Source organism: Anopheles merus, chromosome 2L (assembly GCF_017562075.2).
Source record: "Anopheles merus strain MAF chromosome 2L, AmerM5.1, whole genome shotgun sequence".
NCBI lineage: Eukaryota > Metazoa > Arthropoda > Insecta > Diptera > Culicidae > Anopheles > Anopheles merus.
The window spans coordinates 34,178,607-34,204,438 of record NC_054083.1 but is presented as its reverse complement, the minus strand read 5'-3'; the positions used below and the strand labels follow the sequence as shown (position 1 = coordinate 34,204,438).

General features: G+C 46.2%; 5 protein-coding genes and 1 non-coding gene across 11 annotated transcripts in view; 3 read left to right on the top strand and 3 right to left on the bottom strand.

The window, feature by feature from the left end:
- The window catches only part of LOC121591560 (collagen alpha-1(XVIII) chain), a 192,350-nt gene extending 189,508 nt beyond the window's left edge, over positions 1 to 2,842 (top strand). For all 3 annotated transcript variants that reach the window (XM_041912209.1, XM_041912210.1, XM_041912211.1), the window contains one exon: positions 220 to 2,842. In XM_041912209.1, coding sequence (XP_041768143.1) covers positions 220 to 283 — 64 coding nt within the window. In that variant the 3' untranslated portion in view covers positions 284 to 2,842. The remainder of the gene's footprint in view (positions 1 to 219) is intronic.
- A 909-nt stretch (positions 2,843 to 3,751) lies between these two features.
- On the top strand, positions 3,752 to 10,162 carry LOC121592677 (trafficking protein particle complex subunit 11). Of its 2 annotated transcripts, XM_041914335.1 has the most exons (9): positions 3,752 to 5,839; positions 5,906 to 6,492; positions 6,570 to 6,721; positions 6,788 to 7,344; positions 7,427 to 7,718; positions 7,839 to 8,225; positions 8,303 to 8,469; positions 8,539 to 8,874; positions 9,703 to 10,162. In XM_041914335.1, the coding sequence occupies exons 1-9, from the start codon at positions 4,232 to 4,234 to the stop codon at positions 9,721 to 9,723; spliced, it is 4,107 nt and encodes a 1,368-aa protein (XP_041770269.1). In that variant the 5' UTR covers positions 3,752 to 4,231; the 3' UTR covers positions 9,724 to 10,162. The 2 variants fall into 2 exon arrangements, with proteins under 2 accessions (XP_041770269.1, XP_041770268.1); XM_041914334.1 differs by having other exon boundaries at positions 7,427 to 8,225.
- Positions 10,163 to 10,531: 369 nt separating this feature from the next.
- On the bottom strand, positions 10,532 to 12,182 carry LOC121592678. 2 transcript variants are annotated; one of them, XM_041914337.1, is made up of 3 exons: positions 12,166 to 12,182; positions 11,980 to 12,068; positions 10,532 to 11,902 (listed from the first exon to the last, which is right to left on the bottom strand). In XM_041914337.1, exon 3 carries the CDS (start codon positions 11,896 to 11,898, stop codon positions 10,555 to 10,557), a length of 1,344 nt encoding a protein of 447 aa, XP_041770271.1. In that variant the 5' UTR covers positions 11,899 to 11,902; positions 11,980 to 12,068; positions 12,166 to 12,182; the 3' UTR covers positions 10,532 to 10,554. The 2 variants fall into 2 exon arrangements, with proteins under 2 accessions (XP_041770271.1, XP_041770270.1); XM_041914336.1 differs by having other exon boundaries at positions 11,980 to 12,168.
- A 294-nt stretch (positions 12,183 to 12,476) lies between these two features.
- Positions 12,477 to 13,809, top strand: LOC121594130 (charged multivesicular body protein 1b-2). Its single transcript, XM_041917125.1, has 3 exons — positions 12,477 to 12,685; positions 12,834 to 13,299; positions 13,375 to 13,809. Exons 1-3 carry the CDS (start codon positions 12,670 to 12,672, stop codon positions 13,496 to 13,498), a joined length of 606 nt encoding a protein of 201 aa, XP_041773059.1. The 5' UTR covers positions 12,477 to 12,669; the 3' UTR covers positions 13,499 to 13,809.
- Positions 13,810 to 14,942: 1,133 nt separating this feature from the next.
- Trnan-guu lies at positions 14,943 to 15,016 on the bottom strand. Its single transcript has one exon. It is a non-coding gene; the product is annotated as a tRNA-Asn (tRNA).
- A 3,646-nt stretch (positions 15,017 to 18,662) lies between these two features.
- Positions 18,663 to 25,832, bottom strand: part of LOC121591990 (elongation of very long chain fatty acids protein 6) — a 39,243-nt gene continuing 32,073 nt past the window's right edge. For both annotated transcript variants that reach the window (XM_041913138.1, XM_041913137.1), the window contains exon 4: positions 18,663 to 21,868. In XM_041913138.1, coding sequence (XP_041769072.1) covers positions 21,235 to 21,868 — 634 coding nt within the window. In that variant the 3' untranslated portion in view covers positions 18,663 to 21,234. The remainder of the gene's footprint in view (positions 21,869 to 25,832) is intronic.

The following is a 25,832-nucleotide window of genomic DNA, read 5'->3' as shown; positions in this document are numbered from 1 at the left end:
GTAGGTTGTGAGGGATGGGGAGCGTGCAGCATTCTAGTGGCAGTGTAATGGATTCTTGTGAATAACTATCACAATGTAAGCCGTGGGAGAGCAATCTTCCTTGAAGGCGTTATACTATTGTTATTACATGTTTAGGACCTGCAACATGCAGATCCACCTGTTTCTTGATATTTGGTTTAATTAATAATTGAATTAATGCTTCATTCTCGATCCTTTCAGCCAACACGAGTTTGCCAACGAGAAGGAGTACAGCCAATATTTGCAGAGTATCAGCGCACTGTAAAAACAAAAGAAGCAAAACCACCCCAACAGTCTCTGCAAGCGCAAGAAGTAATCCCCCAGGAACCCTCATACTACACCCTGCTCACAATACTCAGCGCATCGCTAATGTCGCGCCATCGGTACATCGCGCCAGTGACACGCAAGAAGTAGCCGTTGCCTCGAAATAGTCCCATCCATCGGCTGCGAAATTCATCGAAATCAGAGCGAAATCCATATCTGGCGGAGCCGATTTGCGAACGAACAGACAGGTTCCGAAACTCTCCAAACATATACACAATGCAGATGATAAATAAGCTAGGAACTAAATAGATAAGCTAACATAATGTGGGTAATTGGCATGCTGGAGAGTGGAAATTTTAAAAACGAAACTTAAAATAAGAAAAACCAATAAAAAAAAAAACAAAGCTAACAAGCAAACAAGCTGGACAAGAGAAACACAGCCCCAGCCAGGCGCCACACTGCAGGCTGCAGTGAACGCGCTGCCCGAAACTGAAGATGAATGAAAATAATGATAATAAGTAATTTTAACAACAGTCCGAACCCGTACTACTAGTTACATTAGCGAATTGTTTTAACTGGCAGTTTTTTTATTACTTTACGTTTTAATTGTTTAGCAATTATTGTAACATATGGTAAAGCGTCAAGCGGATGTCAACGCTGAGTGACGCTAATGTCAAGCTAAACAAAACAAGAAAAGAAGAGAAAAAAAGGAACAAAACACAATTCAGTAAGTAGCAAGTAAGTAAAGTACAAGAAACTAAGAGAGCCTAAACGGGGGCGTTAATGTGTTTAAGTGGTTAAGGTGAGCAATGTGAGCAATGTAACGCGATTCAATTAACACAAACATGAACAAAGCAAACGTGACAAAGCGCCCCCTTTACCAAGTCTTCTAGCCATGTCAGACGGAGAAAGAGAAGGAGGAGGAGCAGCAGCCAGTCAAATTCAATTCAAGTCAGCCCTCGCCATGTTGATAGTCAAATTAAAATCGATAGCGCCCTCTCTCGCTCTCTCAATCCATCAAAAGCCATTCAGTTTGAGCCTCTGAGTATAGATCTACTTAATCTTTTCTCTTAGTAAGTCTGCGCTGCCGATACATGATTTTGATGACATATTTCTTCATGCAGTGCCCAATATTCGCAGTCAGTACCACAGAGAGAGAGAGAGAGAGAGCTATCTGTTTGCCATATTTAAGTTCCCTACTGCAAACTTTTACTACTTCTATCACTCTACGTCTACTAATACAACTTCTTCCGATTACTACTATCATACACTATCACACTATTAGTGCACTGCAATGCTCGAAACTATTGTCAGTTCTGAAAACGCGATCTTTTTATCTGTTCAACCCGATCGTATAACTTGTACTAAAACTGAGAACAACAAAAAACACACACACAGAGAGAAAACTAGTTTTTACATTAACGACAAACAAAACAAACCCTCGTGTTGTGAATAGTAATGCAGTGGCGCAGAGAAAAGGGATCGGTAGAGAGATATTAAAACGCAGTATCGTTTAGTATTGCAATGCGATCACCAACTCAGCCACACTCAGCCCGTGTAATGTGTGTGTATGTATTTGTTTTAGCTAATTAAAAAAAATACATTCAATCGAAGCGTACATCACAGGCATAAGAATTCACTGGGTTAAAACAACCGCGACAAAACAAAGCAAAACATTCTGGGGAAAGAAAAACGTCTTACCGTACTTGTACTAAAAACCAACATCATTCATACTGTCTATCTCCCACCAAATCGTAATCCCTTTTCCCTTTCCGTAGTTAATAGGATAACTTCCGAAACAAACAAAACAAACCATATATTATTAGGCCAATGGAAGCAGAGAGGAGGTGAATTGTTTCTTTCTTTTTTTTTTTGTTGTCCGTTCAATTAGTTACAATCATAGTGCATTGTGAACGATGGTCAGCCAGACCGATGGATTGCAAAATACATACTAAAAACAAAAGAGTGAATGCGTTTTCAATGCAATTAAAATGCCATCGTCAGCCAGCCGGGCAACACTGTGTCATTTACAATGCGCCCCAAGAGAAGGCGGGATGAATAGATGGATGGGAAACTGTTTTAGGTGATAAGATTCGTGTAAGAATTGCACTCCCTGTACAGATACACACACACACACAAGAAGAAAAAAACAGGCACATGCGAGATGGGTGGTGAGATAGAAATCGTTTAAAAATCGATAGATAATAAGCTATTTAACTAATAACGATAATTGATAAAGTGCAGCGAGTACAGGAGAAGAAACACAGTGAACACAGAGAAAAGGTGATGAACAACAATTTTGTGCAAATTACGTAGGTAATGAGTTTAAGTATCGTTTTTCAAGTTCGTTTTTGTCTATATCAGTTGATAAGGGGGAGGGTCAAAGTCAATACAAAATTGCGCCCAACCCGGATCGATGGGTTGGAATGGAAAATATTAAAAACAAAACATGGTTCTGATTAGATGAAGCTGTTACTCTAGGCAAGGGAGGGAGAGAGATATTGGAACCGGGGGAACTGAACATTTGACTTGCTGTAATAAAAATGAAATTTAATCTACAGATTTATCAGGATGTGTTATTTGTTCTGAGTTCATTATCGTATTGATTTTGCCTTGATTGTAGTGTATATCACATCTGTAGCGAGTTTTTTTTTATTCAGAATATCTCCCATTTCGGAGATTATTCTGTCAAGTATTAAAAGCTGTATAGCTAGTATTTATAGCTTTTTGACAATTTTTTTTTTGAAATTGTTGTTGATTACCATACTTCTAATAATGTACAATTTCGTCCGTCAGTCTTTGTTTTACCAAATATTAACTCTTGAACAACGATTGATCTTCAACCTTAATGGTAGAAGCTTTGAAATGATGAAAGCTCTTACGAATACACAAATTAGCTCACAAATATGATGACAAATTCAACCTTTTTCTAGTTTCGAGTGGTTTATTCGTGATATGACCATTTAGTGCATCGTTTAGAATTTCATTTAGAACGAAAGCTTAAGTCACTTAAAACCTGTTTAGGCGTTTCTGGTTTGGGCTTTTGTGCCGCTTAGCTGAAATGTTTTGGACATTTTTGCTGTTATTGCATGGACTTTTTCTTATTCACTAATTCATTCTTAATCTATTGCATTTAGGATGCAACTGAAAAACTTTTTAGATTATGCAAACTTAATTTTATCCTTTCAAAACAAGATAAGGGTATTAAGCAGTTTATTGGCAACGTCTTTTACCCGTGCCCGTTTCAAATTGAAATCAAGAAAGTTTACCATAGCGTATTATTTTCAAGCAAAATACCATTGGTTTGTTTTGGTATTTTTAACAAAATATATTAAAAACTCTTCTACTTTTTACTTGTTTTGCCGTCTCCTACTAACAAATTCATAAAAACATAGTATTTCATCAAATTTTGAGTAAAACCTTTTTTTTATACAATAAAAACCCCATCCCGGCTGACAGCACGCATGGCCCCTGGAGCGACCACCGTGCACACTTCTTGTCATCTATACGGGGTTTTTCTCTGCACTGTATTATTTTGCTATTCTATTGATAAAAGTAGCTAAAACCGTGATTAGAACGGGACGAGCGAACCCAGCACGAAGTTTGTTATCGGCGGAGGTCGTTGGTGCCGCCCCCGTTCCGATAAAAGACGTCCCCTCCCGAGCGCCCTCGGCACGCAGCTCGTCCGGATTACGCGTTATGCGGTACAATCATCGGATTCCGTGGCACAGCTGGTGATTCGGACTCGGTGGCAGTGTGCCTGCGTACGTGTGCGCGTGTGTGTGTGTGTGTACATTCACGGTGGCCACATCCCATCGACGGATTGTTCCTTCAATCACTCTTCCTTGTTTTTCCCCGGCTGGGAAGATAAGCGTACTCTCAAGCCCGCATACACACACGAGTTGAAGTCGTCTCTTCCGGTGGAGACGGAACCAACCCCCAGGACGGAATGTCACTCGATGCCAGTGCCCTGCCGTCGGAACTGCTGACGACGGCCGCCCCGCTGGTCGGACTGTCCGGGCTGGATGTGCAGCGCAGTACCGTGCACAAGACGGTGTGGGATGCGTTCAACAACGCCAAAAAGCCCGACACCGAATCCATCCAGTACAAGCTGCTGCCCGCCAACTATGAATTTCCTGTCTCGAAGCCGAAACACCAGTCGTACGAATGGTACACACCGAAGGGAATACTCAAGCGCAACTGGATGCTGAAGCACCTGCACGTTCTGCCCGCCGTGGTGGTACTGTTCCAGGACCTGGAATGGAACGATCCGCAGTGGACGGAGAAGCAGCTCCAGTGTGCCGCCACGATACAGGTGCTGAAGAACTCGCTCCAGGGGCGCCACACGCGCATCGCGATTGCCCTGCTCCAGCGCAGCAACTATCTGCAGCAGGGCGAGGACATGCTCGCGTCGGAACGGGCCGCCCAGCTCACCAGCAACTGTGACATCAACGCGAAGATGCTGTTCGTGCTGCCCCACAACGACCATCTGATGGGGCACATCTTTCGCCTGCAGTCGGCCTTCCTCGAGCTGGCTCAATCGTACTACACGCAGATGATGAAGCAGATACGCCTGCACCGGGACCAGCTGACCGATGCGCACACGCTGCTCAAGATACGCCACCAGTTCAAGCTCGGCTTCATCTCGGAGCTGAAGCTCGACCAGTCGAACGCGCTGCGGCACTACCGGCAAACGTACACCTTCCTGGACGATGTGCGAATCGTCGACACGAACTGTCTGGAGCTGAAAACCATCGCCGGCTTTGTCAATTACAAGATGTGCAAGCTGTTCTTCCGCCTGAACGCGCCGAAAGATTCCATCTCGCAGTTCAAGAACCACATCGGCAAGTACCGCCAGCGGTCGGGCTTCAAGGAGCTGCTGTTTGAGCATTACGCCTGGCTGAGCGTACAGTACAGCGCGTTTGCGGAGCTGTTCTGCGACGCGGTAAAGAACGGGCTGGCGCCACTGCAAACGCAACACCCGGGCATCTACTTCCACAAGGCGGCCGAGTACATCGGGCTGAGGAAGGAAGCGTTTCTCCAGTGTACCGCGCTCGGGACGGCCGGCACTGGCGAGCAATTTGGCACGATAAACAATTCGGCACTGTACAGTGACTTTTTCGGCATAAGGGGAAGCGTCAAGACGGGCGAACCGGTGTCCGAGCAGCAGATCATCTGCTTGGTGCAGGAGAACGAAAAGTCCTACAACCATTCGGGCGAAATCATTGGCCTGCTGGGGAAAGCGATGGCTCAGTTTAAGGTGTACCGGTGCCTGCGGTTTCGCAAAAAGCTAGCGATCGATATGGCGGAAGAGTACCTGAAGAGTGGCGATCACTCGAAGGCACTCACGCTGTACTCGCTCATGCTGACCGACTACCGGGTGGACAAGTGGTACACGATCTTTACGCAGGTGCTGCTGAAGACGCTCCATTCGGCGTACCTGTCCGCGTCGGTGCCGGACTTTGTTGCGTGCAGCATCGAGGCGCTTTCGCCGAACATTGCGATGGACAAGCAGGAGCGTATAATCGTGCTGGAGAACCTCTGGAAGGTGTTCCATGTATGTAGGGGCTTTCATGTTAGTCGAATTTTCTTATTAAAACGTTCATTTCTCTTCCCATTCCAGCGCGTATCGCCCGTCTCGAGCAGCCTGATTGCACCCGAGCTGTCCAACAGCTGGGAGACGGCGCTGACCTCCTTCAACACACCCATCAAGCTGGATCTCGATCGGTTGAACGAGCTGGTCGAGTGTCGACTGACCTTCGAGAAGCGTCAAATCAAGAACGACGAAAAGCTGCAGCTCCTGCTGTACATCCGCTCGCTGACGGAGGTCCCGCTGAAGCTGAAAAACTTTTCCATCCTTCTAACCGACCTCAAATCGAGCAGCGTCCGGATCAACGCATCACAGTACGCGGAGTATGCCGGTCCGCCGCCCACCGACAGCTCGACCGGGTCGGCGAAACCGTTCGAGGAGTTCATACTGGAGCCGGAAAAGTGCTACCGGGTGCTGTTCGTCGGCGAGCGGTACCTGTTCGCGGAGAGCGTGGACGTGCACATCTTCCGGCTGGAGCTGCAGATGGGCTCGGATAGCACGTACGCGGTGCTGTCGGTGCGCGAGAAGCTCAACGCGAGCAAACCGTTCAAATCGTACAACCCGCACAAGGATTGTATGGAAAGCATCGGCATCATCAGCTCGTGCTACATCATTCCAACGTGAGTTTGTGGGCATAAACAAGTGAGAAAGGCCTGATTTTAATTGCGACTAACGCTCTTTTCCGTTTATTTTGCAGCTTCCATCTTGGCTCGCAGACCAAGCCAACGAATCAGCCGATGCTGACGAACGAATTCCACCAGGTGACGACGAAAATTTTTAACCAGTCCGACCTCTGCCTGCAAAACGTCGGCGTGAGCATCAGCGTACCGCAGCTGCTACGCAACAATGGTAACTTACGCCCTACCAACGTAACGGTACGGCCTACTGAGATGTATTTCCTCTCTCTCTCTTTAGTATTCCTGACAACCGATCTGAACCATCCGCTGCAGAAGATCCACTCGCACGTACAGATCGACATCGGCGAGCTGCAGATGCAATCGTCCACGACCGTTTCGTACTACCTCGCCAGCCTGGTGGCGGGCAACATCGAGCTGAAGCAGCGCATGTACTATCAGATGGAAAATTTACACCAAAGCAAAACGGAGCCATGTGGAGGAAGCGTCGCGAACGGTGGGGGGCCCAGCGCTGCGGCCGATTCACCCTCCACGCCCAACAGCGAAAAGGAGGATCTGGCACGGCTGCTGGCGAACGAGAAGAATCTAGCCAAGTACGTGAACAATCACAACGTCAAGATCGAGTTCCTCGACACCGACGGGCAGGTGGTGCGCAAGATCAAGGAGGACACGGTGGTGGTACCGTGCGTGGAGGAGATCAAGCTGACCGGGCGGTTTTACACGCTCAGCCGGGAGGCGCTGGGGCAGGCGTATCGGGACGAAGACTTTCTGCTGCGCATCAACGTGGAGGTTAAGTCGCCCGATCCGATCGATATACTCGAAACGCAGTTTATTAGTGTGAGTGTGGGACGCACAGCGATTGCTTTCCCTTCGTTTTTATACCATTTCCTTCCGTTGCTTTTTCCCCCCACTTTCGTAGGATCATAATATAGTGGAGAAACCGTACCAAGGGGGTGCTTCCATCAGTGGAACCGGTCTGCGACCGGCGAACCGGTTCGAGGAGCTGAAGCTACTCAGCGCCATCAACTGTACGCGGGATTGGGTGTCGCGCGGCGACTACCAGTCCACCGACACCCGGCTCGTGTTCAACCGGTCCCGGTCGCCCGATGCACCAGCAGCAGCAGCAGCGGCCTTACCCTCGAACCGACCGACCGAGGAGCAGTACAACAAGAACCTTCTCTCGAAACTGCCGACCAATGCGACGATCATCGGTAGCACCAGCGCACAGCTAACCAATCAGATGAACCAATCACTAACCCATCATCCCTCACATGCTGCCCTGGCCGATACTGCGACCACCAACGCACCGGGGGACGCTGACGGCACTGCAGCCAAGGGCGGACCGGCGGCGACAACGCCCAGCAACGCCACCAGCATGACCACCTCCACGGGGAGTGTGGACGATTTCAAGGTGAAACCACTGCCCCTGAACGATGCGTCGGCCGTCAGCGGCTCGAAAGCGGCCACCGTCGGTGACGAACTGACCGCCGGGAAGAATGTCACCAAAACCATCTACAACCGGGCGCTGGACTGTGTGCAGCTGACGAACAACGATCGGAACGGGTTCATCAACGCGCAGTGCAATCGGCCCGACGGGACGGGCAGTACGGTGGCGGCCGGTAGCACGTGGCCCATCTTTGGCATGTACTGCGTGCGGTGGTGCCGGTCCCGGACGCCGAACGTGGTGAATGAGTCGAAATTTATCATCAATGGAATCGGTAAGCGAGCAAGTCGGAACAGTGGGAGTGTTTTCTGAGCAGGAGAAGCTTAATGCAATCGTTTTCTCTCACTGTAGAAGTCATCGATCCACCCCTTAATCTGTACTGCTACATCGAACAGCGGATGTACGTACGATTGCCAATGACGCTGCGCATCACGTTGCGGAACCCGACGCGAAGGATTCTGCACCTGCAAGCAATACTGAACAGCTCGGATAGTTTCATGTTTGCCGGCCATCGACAGGTATGGACGATAAAGCCACAGGACACTTACCCGTTCAACTGTACCCTAAAAATGCTCTCCACATTCCAGCTGAACGTGTCGATATTTGCGTACTCCTCGTACGATTTGCTGTTTAACCTCTGCCCGCTAAAAGCCGGCTGGCAACCGTTACCCGAACTAGAGCTAGAGTATCAAAGCTTTCAAGCTACGCCGACGGCCACCCCCGGATCGGCAGGTGCAGCGGCAGGAACGCAAGCAGCACCGGCAAAACTGGCGGCGGACCCAGTGCCGGGAACGATTGGTGCTACGACCACACCACCACCACCATCCGGTGAGGATGTGATAGCGGACGGTATGGAAAGCCAGCGCAAGGCGGAGCTGGCCTCGCTTGTGCAACGGTGGATGCCGAAGATGGTGTTTGTTCATGTAAGTGGCATCCCCCTCTAAAAAAGTGTGTTGGAGTTGGTGATGTGCTCTTTGAAGCGCACCCACGACTCTGATCTGACTCCGGCACAATCCGAACGACTAATTCTGCCCGTAGTCGGAGTCAGCCGGAGTCGTCCGGGGTTGGCCGGAGTTGTTTGGAGTCGGATGTGCACATCACATTGCACCGGACGGCTCCTGTTGACTCCGACCGACTCCGATTCCAGTCCGGGCTCCGGGCGACTTCAGGTGACTCCGACTATGAACGACTCCGAACGACTCCGACACCAACCGATTCTGGATGATTCCGGACGATTCCGGACGACTCCAGATGACTCCAGATAACTCCAGACGGCTCCGGATGACTTCGGACAACTCTGGCCGACTCCGGACGACTCCAGATGACTCCAGATGACTCCGACTTCAAACGATTCCTGACGACTCCGACTTCGTTCGACTCTGGCCGACTTCAGACGTCGGCGACATCGGATAACTCCGAACGACTCCGGACGAACCCCGGTTGCCTCCGGGCGATTTCAGATGACTCCGATTCCGAACAACTCCGAATGACTCCAACTCCGATCGACTCCGGCCGACTCCAGGCGACTGCAGACGACTCCGGATGACTCCTAACGACTCCGAACGACTCCGGGCGATTCCGAACGATTCTCAACGACTCCGGACAGTGCTGGGCGAACCTACCTTTCAAAGTCGGTTACGAAATTATCGGAGTTGGATCGTAGTCGACTCCGGATTTGTGCCCACTTTTGCCCATCACTAGTTGGAGTTGAATATTAATCGTTGTCTTCTTATTTTTGCTCTTCCTTTTAGCCTCCAACGAGGACACTGTGATCAACAACGTGTTAGGAGACGGGGAGAAAGGAAGCGAACCAGCTTATAAGATATTTAATTGCCCACACAGCGTTCTCTTCCCCGCGGGTCTCCGTGCGCCTCAGTGCTGTTCAGTTTGAACAACAATATTGTGACACACGTTCCGTTGTGGTGTAGTGAATTCCATTTATTTAACTCCCCCATCCACAACCGGTTGCCGCATCCGGTTAGAAAGCAATTGGGCGAACGAAATGGGTGATGGTGCATATAGGAAAGGTGATTCCTAAAATTGCGGTCGTTTTGATAAGCGAAAACTAAAAGCTTCCGGGCATTATTAGGGAGGAAAAGTGCAAAAAAGTGGTAAAGAAAAGCGGGAAGAATGTTAACATTTGTTAGGGGGGAAAAGATAAAGAGATATCCATGGTATTGAACGGTTTATAGTTATGAGGGTGAGGAAGGTTGGCGTAGCTAAATGAAACAGAATGCGAAAGGATTTAGCGAACAGAGCGAGAGAGAAAGAGAGCGTTAAAAATTGCGATGATTTAGTGAAAAGGAGGAAGCAAAAGCCCTAAGGGTGGCGTTGGTCCTCTTTCGATATGGCGAGTGGCAATATTTAAATTCCGGTTTTTTTGAGGAGAGGGTGTAGCAGCGTGTTTTGTTTTTGGTAGGAAGCTAGTAGGAATTATTAAATTTCCCTCCTCTCACACAAACAACCCTCTTTCTAATGCGTTCTGCGCTAGAGTACGGCGAACAGAAATAAAGGTGAAGAATCCGTAATAATTTCCAACGATCCAGCGACGATGAGCGTGATTCCGAACCGAAAGCACAGATGCCGCCGCCCGCTTACGTCCTTTATAGGAACTGTTTCAAATTCGCATAGTAAGGATCGGCCAGGGAAAATACTGCCGCAAGATCGCGCGTCCGCCAGATCGGTTCGGCGGACGATTTCACAACGCTTCGCATTTTACACTTCAGCCGGGCCGGATCGGCTTCGAGTGCCTGTGCCAGCACGATCAGGTTGCGATCGGTGAAATCGAACGAAGCTAGCGGACGGTGCTGAATGCCAACGTTTCGCCGCTGCCATCTGGTCTGTGTGCCGAGTTCAGCCGTGTCGGCGAGCGGTTTGCAGGCGGATTTGGAAGGAGCCACCGTAACGGCCGCCGAACGAGGCTTCCATGGTGTTGAAACGCGAAGGTCGAGAATGTCATCGAAGCGTTGCGAGTTTGGTGGAACCGCCGCCGCAGGAACTGCCGGTACGTAGGCTGGTCGAATTAGATGCGCCCTTGTACATTCCTCATCGATGCTCATGGCGGTTGGTACACGATTCACGTGATCTATTTTTTCCCTCTGTACCGACAGATCGAGGCAAGCGTTTTCGGTCACCGTAGGAACAACCACCTGTTGCACGACTCTTCGAGGCTCCTCCAGTATTTCGACGATGGGAACAAGTGGATCCAGCTCGGGAACAGGCCGCTGCGGGCTGTCCAATTCCATCATGTCTTCCAGCTGAGCAATCTCCTTACTAAAGTCAGGCATTATGAATGGTTCACTGTCTGTTAGTAGTGGAGGCGATAAAGCACCGGTTGGTGAATTATTCCGTATCGTTGCAACTGGTTTGGCACTCGTAGCGGGCAAACATGTCGCCTGTAGTGGTTCATCGTTAGCATCGTGCTCGCCCGGCCGCACTCCCGGCGGCGGTGAACCCTCCAGCTCGGCACACTTACTCTCGTACTCCGCCTGAAACCCGTCCAGCAACTGCTGCAGCTGGCGGTCGATCTGCGCCTCGGTCGTTTCGTTGAAGATGTACCGTGCCAACACATCCTGCTGCCGGTCGAACAAGCTTACCGACGGAATGGCTTGAATGCCAACGGCCGCTTGCGAAGGCTCTTGCTGGGTGGCGATTTTTATGTATTCTTCATCGGGCTGTTCATCTGCTTGCTGCTGCTGTTTGTTGATTTTGGTTGCGGTGGCACTGGTGGTAGCAGGCAATGCCACTTTACTTGGCAGTGTCCACGCTTGCCGAAGACATTGCGAAACGCTTTTGTTGTCCCGTATCCGTTTGGGTGGTTTCTTTTTGTCTTTTCTGTCCCGTTTCTCCTTTTCTACAGGATTTAACATGACGCGATAGTCTGGCCGTGTTAGACGAATTTTTGATCGAAGCTTGGGACCTGGGACGATTCGATGACCTCGCCACATTCATCTGTTTGAAGGATAAATCGTTTTTTTATTATTATTGTGTGACTCTGCGGTACATGCTTTACACTGCAGTAAATATACCTTCTTCGTTGTTGTCCATCGTGCAATATTACTACGTGAAAGCAATATTGGAGTGGATGTTGCGTATTCCCTAGCAACGTATGTGCATGCTAGATGGAAAAAATGTTTGGAAGTGTATCAGAAATGTATAAAACATCAGATAAATGTAAAATTGTGCCAAAAAGAACCAATTACTATTGTTTTTACCGGTCAACGTCCGTTATTATTTGTGCGGGATTTGTTCGCGCGCTTCTTGCCCATGCAGCAAAAACAATAACAAGATTTGGTTTTGAAAAAGAAAGACCATTTTCGATGCATATTAAGATCAAAAGGTTTCAAAATAATCAATTTTATTCAATTCTCTTACACTATCTAATAGCAATCTCTTATTTTATCGAGTTTAATGTTAAAAAATTACCACTCGTCGTACGGATTGTACCCTGCAGCAAACAAATGTTGAACCCTGCAGCAAAAACCGAGTGCTTTCGATTTGCCGAACTGTCACGAACCGAACCGCGCTGTCAAACGGTCAATGTTTACATCGCAATCCAATTGAAAACATACGAAATCTCGATAGTGACTCATCCGCAACCTTGCGGTCGTGAAACCCTATTAATTTAATAATTAGGCCACCTTTTCCTTGGACTTTTGGCTGTTTGTGTAGTTTCTGCCGTACCTCCCCAAAGCACAGTTAAGAAAAACCGTAACAAAATGTCGGCCATGGAGAGTATCCTTTTCAAAGCGATCAATTGCATTCCTTCACTTGTCACTCGCATTCCATGTATCCAAAGAAGATCCGTGTGAATCAACTATTTTTTAAAAGATTAAACAGCGAATTGTTTCCTTAACCCATTCCCCCCTACCCCATTTCGCAGAACACTTGTTTAATCTTAAATTTGCAGTGAAGGAGCTGGAGCGGAACGCGAAAAAGTGCGAGAAGGAAGAAAAGGCGGAAATACTGAAGACAAAGAAAGCGATCCAGAAGGGCAACACGGAGGTGGCCCGCATCCACGCCGAAAACGCGATCCGACAGAAGAGCCAATCGCTCAACTATCTGCGCATGAGTGCGCGGGTCGATGCGGTGGCCAGCCGGGTGCAGACCGCGCTCACCACCCGCAACGTGACGAACTCGATGGCGGGCGTGGTGAAGGCGATGGATGCGGCGATGAAGGGCATGAACCTGGAGAAGATCTCCGGCCTGATGGACAAGTTCGAGTCACAGTTCGAGGATCTGGACGTGCAGAGCTCGTACATGGAGAACACCATGTCGCAGACGACGACGACGGCCGTGCCGCAGAACGACGTGGAGTCGCTGATGCAGCGAGTTGCGGACGAGGCTGGGTATGTTGAGATTGATTTGATGAGATTTTCCAACTCCAAGGTACGCTCTAATGTGCAATTTTCGTTTTACTACAGCCTTGAACTCAACATGGAACTTCCATCCGGACCGTCATCGGTCGCAATTGGTGCCTCGACGCAAGCATCCACGGAACAGGATGAGCTCAACGCACGTCTGGCACGTTTGCGACAGGCCGAATAAAAGTGTCCCACAAAACGCTACCGTCTATGGCAAAACACTAATTACGGCATGGTCACACACACACACACGCGGTTGTTAATGTGGTGGGAAAATGTGCGAGAATTATGCTGCTTTATGGTTTACCGATGTATATTTTCCTTCCCGTTCCCGGTGGTCTTGAAGCAGCTGCTGGTTTCTAGATCAAATCATCTTTTCTTTTTTCGAAACACTGTTTAATCACGCTTTGAGTAATTCTCTTTAATTATTCGTTAAAATAAAGGAACAAATATTAAGACCCCACGGCGGCGAATAACGTGGAGGGGCGAATGGAATGAATGTCAAATGCAGCACTTTCGCATTCGTTTTTAAAATATTCGAACATCCGTCATAGTTGGCTTTGAAGGACTTTACTCAGTTGTCTTTACATCATCGCCGGTGGACAAATAGCTTAGATCAAGTCGCTGAAGACAAGTGCAATTGTTGCTGTAAATTAATGAGTAAATCGTGTGCTAAATGTAATTATAAATGAGAACAGCCTTTTCGGGATCATCATGTAGCGAATGTGTAAAGATTTAGGATTGGAAGGCTCCAGTGGCCATCATGACACGGTATGGTTTTATCGTCACCAGAAAGGATATTAAGGTTGCTCGTACAAATGCAACAGACAAGTTCAGGATACTTGGAAAGAGTAGGCCGAGGCAAGTTGCTGTTTGTACTGTATGTAGCTGTCGAAAAAATATCTGGTAAGTAAATATATATATATATTTTTAATAAAATACTTTGTAGTTCATAAAATTATAGAAGCATTCTCTTGGGATAATTCTTGATCGAATCTTTCACATGTCGTATGTCACGTTCATTTTTTAGTATGGTTTTTTTTATGAAATATTTTAGCCTATTTTGTACAGTTACACGAATCGGGAAAAATACCTATTTCTTCCTATCTTGAATTGTTCCGGGTTTGATAGAAAAAAATGCTTATACAGTTTTCATACTAATCTTAAGTGATATCAGTGCATATAGAAAGAAAAGTAGCCCAGGTCAAATCTGTCAAGGTCCAAAAGAATACATTATTAAATCTATATTAAATTTAATAATCAAATAATGTATCTTTTATACATTTTTACATAAAATTTAAACAAAAATCTTCATATTACATAAAATTTAATGGAAACAATTTAAAAAAACAGTAAAACAAAAACAAACATCGCTTCAATAATAGTTCTGCTAAACAATCTATAAAATGACACAAAAATCAATCGGAAATCCTGATAAAATGGTGATGATAAAAAAAAATGACACACCGGATGGGGTTCCGTTCAAGTGAATCATTCAAAACCACCTAGAGTATCAATTGCCGCCTGCCGATGTTTGAAAAGCAGCAAAACATACAGTAATGTTTACTCTCAAACAGCCTATTTCAAATATTAGCATCACCCACCATCACCACAAAAAGGAATTTCGCCGCCCCCGGGTGGACTCGAACCACCAACCTTTCGGTTAACAGCCGAACGCGCTAACCGATTGCGCCACGAAGGCGATGCGTTAGAAGGGCGTTAGAGCGCACCCGGTTCAAGGTACGTGCCGCAGCAGCACAGCGCCAGTGTAACTCTAATTACATCTAATCTAATTATAGTCATTCAAAGTGAATGTCGTAGTGAAGTGTATAGAAATTACTTATATCACACAGGAAACTTCACATTTCGCAAGACTGTTTACTATTTGCAATTGATCGAGTCATCAAATTCCACACCTGATCGATAAATGTTTGCGATTCTAAAACACACGTGTGCAATAGTAAAGCAAACAAAAACTATTGCTACACTCCATGGCCCCCTTTTTCTCGCCCCAAAGCATTCAAACATGTTTGCATTACTAAATGCAAAGATTCTGCCTTTAGCAGATCAATATTTATCCTTCTTTGGCTGTTAGGAGTTGTAAGTTTGCCCACACTAGGGTATAGTAGGGAATAATAAAGTTTCATCCGTCACACGTGACTTGGGTAGGATGCTTAGAAAATCCTTATTTAAAGCTGTTAATACGCCAAAAGGGAATCTATAAAATAACAACATACTCATAACTAAAAAACTATAAACCGTCTCTGTGCCTCATTTGCTATCGATTGGCGGCTTTTTGCAACGCCTGCTGCTGCTGCTGCTGCTGCCTCATCTCGAGCCGAGATCAAATTGACGTCAAACGTCGCAAACCAAAGAAGGCGTGCACACGAACGAATTGCAGCAATTCGCCACAGGATTGCTTATTATGTGCCCTGAAGTAAGCAAGCTTGCAAGTCGAAGCTGCTGATCTTCCTGAAAAATGTGTCAGATAAACAACGCCAGAACTATAAAAAAGACACTTATCGTTTGAAAACACACTTGCCAGCTCCATCCACTCATTGGGGGAATAACAAAAAAAAAACTCCCTTTTTTCACCTGACGTCAATTTGTAATCGATTGTTGTGTGGTGTCATGCGGAGCCTAGTACCAAAACTTCAACAGTTGCTGTGAAGACACGAGACACACAAAAAAAACAGTTGTTTCAATCGATCTCATATGTTTCGTTCCCTCAAACTCTCAGAGTACTTCCGTTCTTGCTGGCCTGCGTAACGTGTTTTTTTCGTACGTTTCTCCAGCGCCACAGTCCACTGTAATGCGCGTGAAGGTTAAACGTAATTGAGGATGATGATCGTCATCGACATCTACTGCACGATCACTTCAACTCCACGCGCAAACGTTAGCAGACGAGAAACAACTTCGTGTAAGAAAAACCATCTCTCTCTATCTATGTACAAGAGCGTGCGCGCGCGTGCGCTGAACCCTTTTGAGGCATTTTTTTTGCGCCAACAGTTGCGCAGATCACGCGCGAGGCAACTTCCGCGATCAGTGCTTAGGCGTATCTTTCTTTCTTTCTTTCGCGTCGATGGATAAACATTCAGCATCATCGGCAAAGCGTTAAAGTTCAATTTTAATAGGTTTATTTTGATACAAAATGAACAGAACTTTCATTTCAAATAGATTATAACTCATTGTCGCCCTAACCCCGCGCGCGCGTGTGTGTATGTCGCCTTCAATGTTATCCTTCTTGATTTGTTCAAGGATGAATCACGCACAAACACACACGCACGCACAAAAACTAAGGGGAGGAAACGCTGTGAAGATGATTGGTTAAATTTGTTTCATTTACTTTTTTGCTCTCGGTTTGGGTTTACCGGTTTTTTCTTTAAGTCTGTTTTGGTTTTAATGTGTGTTTCCTTGTGTTTTTGTATGTATTTTTTCTCATATTTTTTTCTCTTCTCTCAATTATATCTTACATATTGTTTAGGTATACAAACAATATACTTAACAGAAAGGAAAGAAACACTAGCAGAAGGACAGCCAGAGCAAACGAGAAACAGGTTTCCGTTTTTCTGTGTGTTTGTGTGTGTTTTGTTTGTCTCATTTGCTTTTAACTGCTTCAAAGAACAATAACAAACCAGTTACAGTATATGTTTTCACTTGTCCCCCTTTGCGCTTGTCTTCATTGCTTGCTTGTTTCATTTATATATTCCGCATTCGGTATTTTCTGTTTGTTTTTGTTTTGTTTTGTTACATGTTCTCCCTTTCCCACATACCCTTGGCGGGTTTTACTGTTTTATACAATTGTCGGCTATTTTGTCACTTGTTTTGTTATGTTTCTATGTTTTGTTGTTTCCTTGTTTTCGCTTTCTTTTTTCGTGTTTCCTCTTTGTTAATTCCTATTTCTGTGTTCACACTCTTGTTAACATTTGTGTTTTGTTGTTTGTTGTTGTTGTTTTCAGTTGCTGTGCTGTGCTGTATAGTTTTTGTTTCTTCTTCTTTCATTTTGTCTTGTTCCAGTTGAACACAACATCTGTATCTGCATCTCGTTATCTCGTTTCTCATTATCTTCTTGTAAATTAATGTTTTCTCTTTTTTTTGCAATACTTTTCTCTCTCTCTCTCTCTCTCTCTCTCTCTCTCTCTCTCTCTCTCTCTCTCTCTCTCTCTCTTTCAATTCAAGTCAAAACACAACCTGAATGTTATGCTTCCCAACAGGGGACACAGATCAGATTTGATGAGTTTGAGTTTGCACACATGCATGGTTGGCGCTTTCACATGATTTATGATAAATAGTTTAGCTTAATGAGGTTGTGTTTTTCTTTCTCTAATGGATGAGCATGCTATTGCAATGTGGAAATGCAGATTTTCACGGTAATACCCCTGGTACGAAAACCCAAAAAAAAACGTGTGAATCTTTTCCATTCATTTGTTTGTTTTCTATTCACCCTTTTAACCACTGTTCTAAACACACCAACTAGGTAAGCGTTTGAACGTTATATGATCACGTTACACTCTAAATCTCGCATGCTCATTGCTTACATATTCCCACATGCATTATGCAACGCGATTATGAACTATCAACCATACCGCGCACAAACAATCAAAAAATGCAGGCTAGAATAAACGTTTTGTGTGTGTGTGTGTGTGTGTGTGTGTATCGAACTGTGTGGCTAAATGGCAAAATGGGCTAATAAATTGGCCGCTGCTTGGTTGGCGGGATTTTGCGGGAACAGATAACACGCCCCTGGTGTGTGGTTGGCATTGAGTGAAGCAATATTTACAGGATGATGCTGTGTGTTATAATACATGGTTCGGCAGGGGGATTTCGATCCAGCGATAAAATTTTCCAAATGATCGATTCGGCTTTTATTTCCAATCTGCCCCCCGGGGGGAGGGGGTTTATTTTCGACTCGCTTCGCCACACAATCTGATATTATGCTTCGCTAAAGAATTTAACAAAGCGATAATGAATCTCTCCCCGTGGCTTGATCGATATTGTCCGATGATGCTCGCTCGCTTGCGGTTGGGATGAGGCAAATTAATTATTTACACCATGCTTCTTCTGTGCTCGAGCTCTCGATGTTTGCTTGTTGTGTGTGTGTGTGTGTGTGTGCATGGAAATGGTTTAATGTTTCGGTAAGATTCTTCGCTGAACTGTGCTTAAACACCACCACAGCACACTTTATCTATATGCTTCCAGATAAATGATGATTATTGAAGCAAAAAGCGTCACACGATTGCATTGCACCATTAACAGCACACTTAAACAGTTTGCCTTTGATGCGCCTCCCCCCTTTTGGGGTGTTTTTGAGCAGATTTTGTTAGTAAACGGGCACGCGATTTTTTTTAATAACGTTTCACTCACTCGTGATACTCCTTTCTCATGTTGGATATTTTACATCGCTTTTTTGCAGTAATTCAAATTTACGGAATGATGATGTAGGTAGTGTGTAGGTATGACTAGGAGGCAAAGGGGAGCTAAGAATCTCCTCTCTTTTTGCCGGTTTCTTTATATTCAAAGATCTATTTAGTCCATCTATTTAGTTTGAAAAAAAAAAATAAAAACCACCACCAAAAAGATAAACGCATAAATAATAACATTGTTTTTAATTGTTTTGTTGTATTTTTCCTGTTAAGTTTTGTTTGCTGTGTTACTTTTCCCACCCACTGCTACTGCTTGTTCTTCTCCACTTCCTGTTCGAATTTCTATATGCAGAGTTTGTTTGTTGCAATGTTACGCTCCGTTTGTCGTTTTCCAGTGATTTATTTTCTCTCTCTCTCTCTCTCCTCTTTTCTATTATAAATAAGTCGAAAACAGTCTTTGCGCAGATGTTTCATGTGTTTCTGTTGTTCGTTTGTTTTCCCTCGTACGTCCTTTTTCTTCTTCTTCTTTTTCTACTCCTCCTCTTCTTCTTCGTCTTCTTCTTCTTCTAACTCTCCCACATGTTTAGGAGCACCCGGTGGAGTAGTGGTATATTGTTGTTTAAACTACGTTAAACATACCCCGCGAGCAATGTATAGCTAACGTGCTCTCCCCCACCTACCACTACAACCCCCTTCCTCTTCTTTCCTAATCCTCATATACAACACAGCACACACACACACACGCGCACACACACAAAGCCCATTTAAATTATAATTTCCCTAACATTTCATCCCGATTTCGAGGGCATCTGTATGATTCCTTCATTTATTTCTACTTTTCCCTTTGTTATCCTTTCTATTTGTTCGGTTTTGTGGAGTTTTTCATCCGCTTGTTGTTTTTGTTCAATCACTTCCGATTTATCTGTTCTTTGCTTTGCTTAAACACCCCCCCCCCCCCCCTATGCACCCCGTGTGTGTGTGTGCTTTTCTTATTATGTAACTTTAGATAGTATTTACCTTCCCAAGAGCGGACGACACTCGGCTAAAGCAGCAAAGCAGAAGGAAACGAAACTCCTAAAGCTTGGAACGCCTTTCTGGCCCTGCCTGTCTGTCTGTCTGTGTCTTTCTACAGCACTGCACTTCTTCGCGGAGGTCCTTCCTTCCTTCCTCTTCCCATTCGCCGCACGCATTCGCATTTACAAACTAAGCTCTTCGACCCGCCCAAGAAAACAAAAACTACAATTACAATTATATTATTAGCTTCCCGAAATGATACAACAGGCGGCGAAAGGACAGAAGAGAAGAAGAAGAACAATAGAAGAAGAAAAAAAAAACGCAAACATATTTATCATACTTAATAATGTACAAATCATAAGACAAAAAATAGCGTACAGAAGAGTGTTTTAGCTACCATTAGATGTGTACACTAAACAACTAAAACAAAAAAGTAACCCCGTCAGTCCCGAATCAATAGTTTGTTTGTTTTTTTTTCTTGTTTTTTTTTCATTTTTGTTGTGTCTAAACTCTGTTCTGTAACTCTCCCCCCGTTGTCCGGTTTTCCCTCCCCCCGCAGTGTGTTCGCTCTTTCTTTCTCTCTCTGTCTTCCAGTTTCTGCTTTGTAAGTAGAAATGAAGTCATGCACCGTGTAGTACCGTGTGTGTTTTTTTTTTTGTGGTTCGTCCTTAGAATTGTCGTCAGTATCTCTCTCTTTCTCTTTCGTCGCTTTCTGTCTGACGGAAGTGATCGTGTCTCTCACTAACTTCCCATTGTCGAATTTTGTGTGTGTTTTTTTTTGTTGTTTTCGTGCGCCAAACAGGAGGGCCATCTTTCTGTTCTAAGCGTATCTATGTGTAAAACATAACCCCATCTACCTAAACAGATTGCCCATCTTCCCTCTCCATCCTTTCTCTCGATCATGTACAGAAGAGGGCCCACCATCAGGAATGCTAAAGTAATGCGCTATTGGTATTTGCTCTATTTGCTTACACCCCGTGTTCGGGTGTTGTGTCTTCCAAGAGTGGCAACTTGTAGGGGGGGGGGATATATTGGGGCCGTTTTTTGTTGTTCTTGTTGGGGAAAAGTTGTAACTTCCTCTCGCCGTTTTGGTTGACAAGACGTTCAAGCGACTAAGCGACACATGTAACACACCATTATAGCTGGAAGGGGCCTACAGTAGAACCCAGAAGGTGGCCGAAACAATTAGCAACAGTGGAGCAAACGGTTCTCTGTGCTGCTGCTGGATAATCCCCATGAGCTGCTTTCGGGTGGGGTACGGGGTAGGAGGGCTGAGGCTCCTGAGTGTGTCGCGCCTGTATTGCCATTTGGAATTTGTTGCTTCACCCTCTAAAACCCCTTCCTTTTCCAACGCACACAGCTCGAGAAGGAATGAAATTGAAATGAAGGAACTACGATGTCACCCACAACCACTAGGCAATCGACACCTGCTGCCACCTTCTGCTGCTTCTACTGCCCCCCACCACCCCTCCTTATCCCTTGCTACGCCTTTGGAAAGAAGTTTAGCCGCAAGGGGTCTTCGCGCTTTGCCGGTTGGGCCTTTTTACTGTGCCTTAATCTTGCTGTTGGCCTGTCCGCCGGCGAGCAGCGACTGCACGTCCGACTTGCCGGTGAGCGACGAGCCGCTGTCGATGTACTGGCCGCTGGTGGCGGTCGACGAGGCCGTCACCTGGATCGGGCGCTTGCCCTTGCGCGCGTTCGTCGAGAGGTAGGTCTTGTAGAAGAAGCGGGCGAACAGCACAAAGTAGCTGAAGTACATCGCGATCGACAGCTTGATGTTCATCTCGGAGATGTTGCACGAGTTCTTGCCGGCCGTCTGGAGGAACCCGTGCGCCCAGATGTTGATCGCGCAGCCGACCACCATCTGCGTCAGCTGCAGCGTCGTGATGAGCATCGCGATCGAGCGCGGCGGCTTGAAGTTGAGGGCCCGCAGCGCGTAGTACGAGTACATGACCGAGTGGACGCAGTAGTTCATCACGATGAACCACCGGGCGGAGGCGGTATACTCGGTGTAGGAGAACCAGGAGTACATCAGCACCGTGATGTGGTGGTACCAGTGCAGGAAGATGAGCGGCTGCTTCCGCAGCACGATGAACACCGTGTCGCCCAGTTCCGGCAGCTTCGACAGCACGAACAACCATGTCCAGAAACCACTGACACGGTCGTGTTCAATAAAGCTGAAAGATGGAGGAAGCAAAAGGGCGTTAAATATTAGTACACGTGGGGGGCAAAGAAAGGACATTTATAATAAAGTTCTGAAAGAATGATTAAAGACCCTCGGTTAGAAAGGAGTGTGTGGTCGCTTTCTTTTATCCTTTTGCAGTGACTAATTGACTCATACCAACACTCTCTTTGCTGTCTTTTTTCTTCACTGGTGGCGACATGCAACAGAAGGTGCCATAATATCGATGTCCTGCGTTACCAATCTACATACAAATGACTCCCGGTGTGGCGCGGTGTTCGGCACGCTTCGGCACACACTGGTCGCCACACAGCAATAATGTAGCGCTCGGTCCAGGGCATACTGGACGGCCAGAAAAGCTGATTAATCGCAACAGGGAGTAGACGACACACGGTGCGAACTGTGACGTACGTACGGAGGAAGGACGACGGGATTTCTTTTTGCTTGCTTTCTTTTGGTATTGGTTTCCTTATTAGCATTCCCACTATAATTAGAATTCACGTTCCGTCCCCCTCAACAGGACGGTGGAGGTGCTGTTTCCATTTCCTTTTTCATCCTGTAGCTTTCTGTAAGCCCCAACATGATCGTGTTTGATTAATAAACTGTATTTTGGCACAGTAGTCGTCAACTCATATGGATGATTAATGGCATGGATACACATTATTTGTTCTTATTTTGGCAAAGATGTTTAATAATGCCACTCTGTACACAACAGCTAAATAAAAGCTGAACAAAATGTATGATTTTTTTTGAGGAATTGAATAGTCCTCAGGAAAAGTGCCGGTTGATTGCTCCAAACTAGTGATGGGTAAAGTTTGTAAAATTCCGTTGTCGACTCCGCGATCCGACTCTGATAATTTCGGAACCGACTTCGGAGTGTAGGTCCGCCCAGCATTATCAGTAGTCGTTCGGAACCGTCCGGAATCGCCCGGAGTCATTAGGAATCGGAGTCGTCTGGAGTCGTCTGGAGTCGTCTGGAGTCGTCCGGAGTCGTCCGGAATCGGTTGGAGTTAAAGTCGTCCGATGCCGGCTTGTGTCGGCTCCTGTTGATTCGGACCAACTCCGTTTCCGGTTGACTCCGACTCCGGTCGACTCCGGGTGACTTCAGACGACTCCTACTCCAAACAACTCCAGACGTCTCTGGACGACTCCGAAAGACTCCGGACGACTTCGACTCCGAAAGACTCCGGACAACTCCGATTCCGAGCGACTGTGGACGACGCCTACTCCAAACAGCTCCGGGCGACTCTGGGCGACTCGGAACGACTCTGGAAAATTCCGGACGACACCGGACAATTCTAGACGACTCCGACTCCAAAAGACTCCGGACGACTCCCGAAGTCTTCGACTCCGCGCAGAACTAGTGGTTCCCATTTTGCCGGAGTCGGAATCGGACTAAAAATTGCCGGTATCGGGTTGGAGTCGTTGGTGCGCTCCAAAGAGCACATCACTATTTGTTAGATATTAGCTTAAAATTAATCAACCGATTGAAAAAGGCGAATGAGGACAATTGGCTCAAAGTCTCTATAAAAATAAACAAAAAAAAGCACATCACTACTCCTAACATATCAACTCTTGAGAGCTACATTGTTGTATTTGGAGCTGAAATAGAGACATTGAAAACATTGCGTTGAATGAGTGGGATGATGGTTTAGCTAGAAGAGAAGAATGTCCATCCAATTGTCTGTGTCAGACGCTTCCGAAATAGTCCAAAAATATCATTTGCAGAAGGATTCGCTCGTACGAAGGGCAGAAAGCGCTCTTTCTTTTTTGAAGGATTTCTGTCTCCAGGAAACGAAAGTAACCGGAACCGGTGTGCTCGATCGTGACGGAGAATACTATTTTTGGTATCGTAAATAATTCCATTAGCTGGTTTATTTGTCAATCAAACCTTATCGATTCCAAACCTTGTTTAAATTGTGCAAGAAGTAGCTCAGTTTTTCTTTCTCGACATTCTCAATTATCAGCGGAAGTGTAAGCCGCATGTGTTTGGCCCAGTTTCTTATCAAGCGCTTCTTGTTTGCGCTGTGATTTGCCAATTGCATACACCCATATGTTTCTCTTCCTTCCGGTCCAACACGTCGTCGTCGTCCCGGCACAGACTAACTTCTGCATCATCGCACACGCACAGCAAGGTGTCCGTTGATTAGCCTCGGTCCACCCTGGTTTAGAGAGGCAATGCTAACGATGCTCTAATTTATTCATCACAGTTCATTAGGTTCAATAGACACCTCTCCCGATAGCTCCGTTAATGATGGACGGTGCAGTTGGAGATTGTAATCCGACTATAAAATGAATATGAGCGCAAGCTCCCATCCTCTTATCTGTCCTCAGTGCGCAATTACCTCTGCTTTACCATCCACTGGACCGGGCCCCGGTTGTTCGCTGAGCGGCTAATTTTATGCCCCACCGATTAACCCAACGATGACGACTGTGTGCTGTCTAGTCTGATCCAACAAATATCGCGTGTTTGTACTGGACTGAGGAGGGAGGTCAGTATTTGCTGAGATCATCTTGCCTCCAGCGCAGTAATGAGATATTTGGATGTTGTTAAATTCATACACACACACGCACACTACTTTCAATCAATCGGCGCCAGTTGGTGGTGGGTAGCTGTCCCCGGGGAGGGAGAGTTTGATGTCATTCGATCTCTGCTCCGCGTTGAAGCAAGAGAGGTAGATAAATGACGATTTAAGCGCCGTTTACACACTAACAGACGCACTAAGGGGCAAACGCATTGACGTCAACCACAGGCCTCCGGTGTCTGGTCTGTGACACGGCCCCCAGACGGGTTGGTTGATCCAGTAAATTTGTTGTTTAAAATACAAATAATTGGCAAACGGAAACGGAATGTAATCATACAAAAAAAGGCGACTGATATGTGTGTGCGATTCTATGTCCAGTAAAATTGTGTCAAATCACGAGACCCACAACCGTTACAAGAAATGTATCTTCCACGCTTTGGTTTCAAATTGGCCACACTTTAGTTGGCTCAAATGTAATAAGAAATGGGTAGGAAAAATAGGAAAAAATCAATAAGCAGAGTTTGTTGGCCAGAAAAACACCCTCCAACAGGAAGCTAAATTTAGCTGTCCAATAAGCAGCAACAAACTCCCTGCCTACGTTCATTTTCTAAACTTACTTGTCCTACTGTGTCTACCTCTTTCCGGTTTATTTCCCAAAAATACTGTGTGTCCGCCCTACAGGCAAAAGCATTTCACCGTTGATATTGAACGATAGTGTAAACACTGGAAACTCGGCCTGATGATAAATATTTGACTGCAAAATTGTATCCGCCGAATGCTTCTGCTTCTTCTTCTAAGGGCGTTTTCCTGTTTTCCCACAGGGAAGATTGATCGGTAGTCTACACACCGGCGGCAGACAGGCAGGGCACACCAGGCACAGTGAAAGGGCTCTCTCGAAATTAATTTACCGCATTATTTCTGCCACTTCTTGCACACTTTGTTTGGAGCGGATATAGAAAGAAGCAACCGCACCGAAACCCATTTGCTAGCGCTTTCGCTTCTACTAACGCCAACTGCTCCTTCCGAATCATTGAAAAGATTAATCGTTTCCTTTCCCTTTTTTATTTGCTAACTGCGCGCTTTAAGCACCCGCGCAAGCACATTAATCTCGCCGTGTGTCCTTGAAAAGGACGAAGAACTATGCCCAGTGGATGGTGAAACGGTTCAGTTCATTTTCCGCTCATTTTCACTAAGAGCACCTTGGTTTGAAAGTGAGAAGGAAGTGGCTTTACAGCAGCGTGTTGTAGAACGCGCACCATCCGGTACGCTCGACTCGTGCACGCTCCAGCAGCATCTCGCCCGGTTGACCTTCTCTGTTGGCGCAACTGTTGTTGGCGCGATCAACAAGCTGCACCACCAGCTGATCGAAACGGTACACCGGAGAGGCGCTCGATGAGCGCAACAACCCCGTGCAGTACACAGGTGGTAAAACCC

Coding starts and splice junctions, on each gene's coding strand:
- LOC121592678 (XM_041914337.1), bottom strand. CDS start 11,898: ATGTGGCGAGGTCATCGAATCGTCCCAGGTCCCAAGCTTCGATCAAAA.
- LOC121594130 (XM_041917125.1), top strand. Junction 13,300..13,374: donor CGAGTTGCGGACGAGGCTGG/GTATGTTGAGAT, acceptor GTTTTACTACAG/CCTTGAACTCAACATGGAAC.
- LOC121592677 (XM_041914334.1), top strand. CDS start 4,232: ATGTCACTCGATGCCAGTGCCCTGCCGTCGGAACTGCTGACGACGGCC. Junction 5,840..5,905: donor ACCTCTGGAAGGTGTTCCAT/GTATGTAGGGGC, acceptor TTCCCATTCCAG/CGCGTATCGCCCGTCTCGAG. Junction 8,226..8,302: donor ATTTATCATCAATGGAATCG/GTAAGCGAGCAA, acceptor CTCTCACTGTAG/AAGTCATCGATCCACCCCTT.